General features: G+C 44.8%; 1 protein-coding gene across 1 annotated transcript; it reads right to left on the bottom strand.

The window, feature by feature from the left end:
- LOC138154672 (myelin-oligodendrocyte glycoprotein-like) lies at positions 1-2231 on the bottom strand. The gene is made up of 3 exons (XM_069079643.1): positions 2038-2231; positions 1582-1674; positions 1-1191 (listed from the first exon to the last, which is right to left on the bottom strand). The coding sequence occupies exons 1-3, from the start codon at positions 2165-2167 to the stop codon at positions 806-808; spliced, it is 609 nt and encodes a 202-aa protein (XP_068935744.1). The 5' UTR covers positions 2168-2231; the 3' UTR covers positions 1-805.
- Positions 2232-2515: the final 284 nt, after the last annotated feature.

Here is a 2515-nt window from a genome sequence, read left to right as displayed (position 1 = left end):
CTCCCAATTTCCTTCTCTACCTTCTTCTCAACAAACTTTCCAAAAGACAATGTTTGGAATTTTTCTCGGCATGTGCTCCCCAAATCTTAGCAATGCCTATCATGCTCCTTCTGTCCCATGCCCCAAGGCTGCTAAGTCTGGGGTCTTTGGGATGGAAAGAATATGGAGATTCCCAGAGAAAAGCTGTCAAATAATCCAAGGGAATCCAGAGGAGGATGACCAGCATGGTGAGCAGCTTTGAGATTATGCCACCAAACAGAACTGCTGAAGTTTATCATTATCATTCTTCAGGCTTGGTGATTATCATAGCCTGGAGAAGGAAAAACAGCAAGAGCATGATAATTGCATGCAGGTTTGAAGAACTAGGCTTTGGAAAGTGGATTACACTTGTTCTGATTGTCCCTCTGGGAAAGAAAAAAAAACTAGTAGCAATGGGTGAAAGCTGCAGAGAGGATGATTTAAGTTTGATGTCAGCAAAAACTTCTTCATGATGAAATTTATCCAGAAGTGGAAAGGGCTGCTTCCACCAGGGAAGCAGCATTACTTCTCATTAGAAGTCTTTGAGTAAAGGCTGGAAGCTCTTTTAAATTCAAGAAGCATTCATCAATTATCTTCCACGTACAGGGTACCAGGGAGGGGACGAGAATATAGACCAAATGAAAATAGGTACCCACTGGGCATGTAGAGAGACATTTCTTGTTCAGAGAGGTATTAGAGTAGATAGTCTTGGAGGTCACTTTCAACTAGAATCCTGTGACTCCAGGAATCACAGAGCTAGAAAGGAAGTTTCTCCCCACTCACCCACTCATATGCACACAAACATGCCCAGTCCAAGACCCAGCTCTTTACCTAAGACCTTCAGCTCCATGTCAGCTTGCTCTTGGTAAAAACCATCTGCAATGAGACACGTGTACTTTCCTGCATCCAAGAGTCTCACATCTCGTATCTTCAGGATGACATTCCCACTTGCGATAGCATCTCTCACCAGCTCTGTTCTCCCTTGGTAATCAGGGGCCTGGTCTCCAAACTGATCCTTCCCATCTTGATAGAGATGTACCAGTTGAGTGGACTGCAACCAGGCTACCTCCATGTGCTGAGCACTCTGAGGTGGGGACAGGTAGCATGGTAACTCTGCCTCTCCTCCAAGTAAAACCTTGATGGGTTCTGCAGGTACAATCACTGAGAACTGTCCTGTTCAGTCAGGCAGAAAAAGGAGATAAGAGATCATAGAGAAGAACAGCAGAGGGTAGATGGGGTCATATTTCAGTACATAAAAGGGACAAAAGAAAGGAACCTTGAAATAGGATGGGGAAAGAAGGAGTATGGTGGGAGATTTTAGAGAGAAAGAAGAAGGAGGGTACAGATTATGAGGATAATGAAAAAGCGCTAGGAGATAGAGCCCAGGGAAATTGAGAAAATCCCAAGAAAGCGCTAGGAGAATATCAGCTGTATGATTTGGAAGAACATGGGGAGTAGGGAAGGATAGATAGAATCTCTATATGCGCAACCATCAGTCTTCAAAGTTCCTGTTCCAATCAGAAGAAACCAAAAAAAAAAAAAAAAACAGAAGCAAACACTTACCTAAGACCACCTTGGGCATCATGAGGAAAAGGAAGAAGACAATGAGAATACTAGAGAGACACGCTCCTAAAGAACTGAGAATTTCCATCACACCTGGGAGAGAACACAGGGAGGAGAAAGAGGGATTAGTGACTGGCAAGGAAACAAGCATGGGAGGACAGATGATTATAATGGGGAAGTGGACAATGTCTGTGACAAGGACACAAAGGCCCAGTGACTTGCTGTCACATAGGAGGACCAGTGTATATGAGAGGGACACTGGAGGGGTGTGACTGTGATAAGAATATGGGTGCTGGCTGTGATAAGGACACAGGGCACCAGTAGCTATGATGAGGACATGAAGGAGCTTCAATACAGCAAAGTTAGCCTACCATGATTGTGAAAAGGAGAATGGTGGTGTTAATCTATGAAAGAGATGGAAATGACCATGTAAGTGGAGGGGTGGTGATCACCCACCTTGAAATGATACCAGATCTCTTTTATGGAGGGAGGAGCCTGAGGACCCCTTAAGGATGCCCCTCCACTCTGACTCATATTCATTCCTTCTGCCCAAGGCACAATGAGGTCTATTCATGCCAAGGACCATTTTAGGCAGGTAGAAACCCAAGAATAGAGGAGGTACCTAGGAAAGAAAAAAAATTAAGAAGGGAATTGTTCAGTCTGAGGCTCCCCCTGTTAACCAGGTACAGGAGGAGGCTCCTGAGTCCCAGATTCCCCTTGAGGAGGAAGGCAGGATGCTCTGCTACTAGTTCCCTCCTGACTCCTCCACACAGGGACCAAGGAGCAAAAAGGGACATTGGGAATAAGAGAAAGAGTCTCCTTATTAACTCACCCAAAACTCTGGTCACATACTTACTCATCTCAGAACTGACCCCAAGATATATTCTCTACTCCTGGGATCTAACAAGATCCCCTGCTTCTTCCCTTTCCTATG

This window comes from Petaurus breviceps, unplaced genomic scaffold (assembly GCF_028583685.1).
Source record: "Petaurus breviceps papuanus isolate PSGF00001 unplaced genomic scaffold, PetGlider_PUasm1.0 91115, whole genome shotgun sequence".
Lineage (NCBI taxonomy): Eukaryota > Metazoa > Chordata > Mammalia > Diprotodontia > Petauridae > Petaurus > Petaurus breviceps.
The sequence above is the reverse complement of the archived record's forward strand: the minus strand, read 5'-3'. Positions and strand labels throughout refer to the sequence as shown.